The sequence below is a fragment of the Macrotis lagotis genome, chromosome 3 (assembly GCF_037893015.1).
Source record: "Macrotis lagotis isolate mMagLag1 chromosome 3, bilby.v1.9.chrom.fasta, whole genome shotgun sequence".
Classification (NCBI taxonomy): domain Eukaryota; kingdom Metazoa; phylum Chordata; class Mammalia; order Peramelemorphia; family Peramelidae; genus Macrotis; species Macrotis lagotis.
Genome location: NC_133660.1, coordinates 275,206,369 through 275,207,990, shown reverse-complemented (window position 1 = coordinate 275,207,990; position 1,622 = coordinate 275,206,369). Strand labels below are relative to the sequence as shown.

General features: G+C 57.2%; 1 protein-coding gene across 1 annotated transcript; it reads left to right on the top strand.

Moving 5' to 3' along the window:
• The first annotated feature begins 576 nt into the window (after positions 1 to 576).
• Positions 577 to 1,413, top strand: LOC141519364 (uncharacterized). The gene has a single exon (XM_074231625.1). The coding sequence runs from the start codon at positions 577 to 579 to the stop codon at positions 1,411 to 1,413; it is 837 nt and encodes a 278-aa protein (XP_074087726.1).
• Positions 1,414 to 1,622: the final 209 nt, after the last annotated feature.

Sequence of the window (1,622 nt, the reverse complement as noted above, 5' to 3'; positions counted from 1 at the left end):
ACCACAGTCTTCCTCCTCCATGCATTCCTTCCTTGCTCACTTCCCTGTTGATCCCAGGCCTTCCCTCCATTCTCTCCTAATCCATGAGTGCCAGGACTAAGGAAACATTGTCCCGCATCTTTAGCCATACCTTCAGTAAACGTGAAGACCCCTTCCCACTTAACTCTCGATGTATTCTGGAGCTTTGCTATTCTGGCTCTAACGGGGCTCTCCCCCCAATGTATCAGATTCCAATAGACTAGTCACCAGGACCAAATGGTCAGATGGCTCATTGAGGCAGCCTGGCACTTCCAGGTGAATCATGGGCACAAGGCCTGCCCCCAAAGAGCCAAAGGCTGAACAAATTGTTGTCAGGGATCAGTGACCATCAACATCACCCCCAATCAGGAGGGGCTTGAGCCTCTTTCGTCATGGGTTCAGAGTGAGGGGCAAGTGGGCATGCATCCAGGCCTGCCACAGCTGCCACCGAGCATTTAAAAGCTGTGTGCTGAGAGGGGATGCCACCACACACTGTCTCCTCTTTCACTCTTGAGACCTTCTCTTCCCGTGTAGACAAATCTCCATCCTTCCAGCACCATGGGTTGCTCTGGCTGTTCAGGAGGCTGTGGCTCAAGCTGTGGGGGCTGCAGTTCCAGCTGTTGTGTGCCCGTTTGCTGCTGCAAACCTGTCTGCTGCTGTGTGCCAGTCTGCTCCTGCTCCAGCTGTGGCGGCTGCAAGGGAGGTTGCGGCTCAAGCGCTGGTGGCTGCAAGGGAGACTGTTGCTCCAGCTGTGGAGGCTGCTGCCAGTCCAGCTGCTGCAAGCCCGTCTGCTGCAAGGACAGCTGCTGCAAGCCCTGCTGCTGTAAGGACAGCTGCTGCAAGCCCTGCTGCTGCAAGGACAGCTGCTGCAAGCCCTGCTGCTGCAAGGACAGCTGCTGCAAGCCCTGCTGCTGCCAGGACAGCTGCTGCAAGCCCTGCTGCTGCCAGGACAGCTGCTGCAAGCCCTGCTGCTGCAAGATCTGCTGCTGCCAGGACAGCTGCTGCAAGCCCTGCTGCTGCAAGGACAGCTGCTGCAAGCCCTGCTGTTGCAAGGACAGCTGCTGTAAGCCCTGCTGCTGCAAGGACAGCTGCTGCAAGCCCTGCTGCTGCCAGGACAGCTGCTCCAAGCCCTGCTGCTGCAAAGACAGCTGCTGCAAGCCGTGCTGTTGCCAGTCCAGTTGTTGCAAGCCCTGCTGCTGCCAGGTCAGCTGCTGCAAGTCCTGCTGCTGCCAGGACAGCTGCTGCAAGCCCTGCTGCTGCCAGGACACCTGCTGCAAGCCCTGCTGCTGCCAGGACACCTGCTGCAAGCCCTGCTGCTGCCAGTCCATTTGTTGCAAGCCCTGCTGCTCCCAGGCTAGCTGCTCTGTTCCAGTTTGCTGCCAGTGTAAGATCTGATTCTCTCCCCATGGACTTTCCAAGAGATCATTAGGGCCACACTTGACCCATTCTCCACTCCAAGCTGCCATCGGCACATCTTCTTTCACAGCATCCTTCTTCATGACCCTGGCCCTTAGATCATCAGGAAACCCTGAAGCTGTCTTGCCTCAAGAGCTCTACCAATCTCTCATCTATCTATGGCACTCATTGGCCTCAGCCCAGGGGAT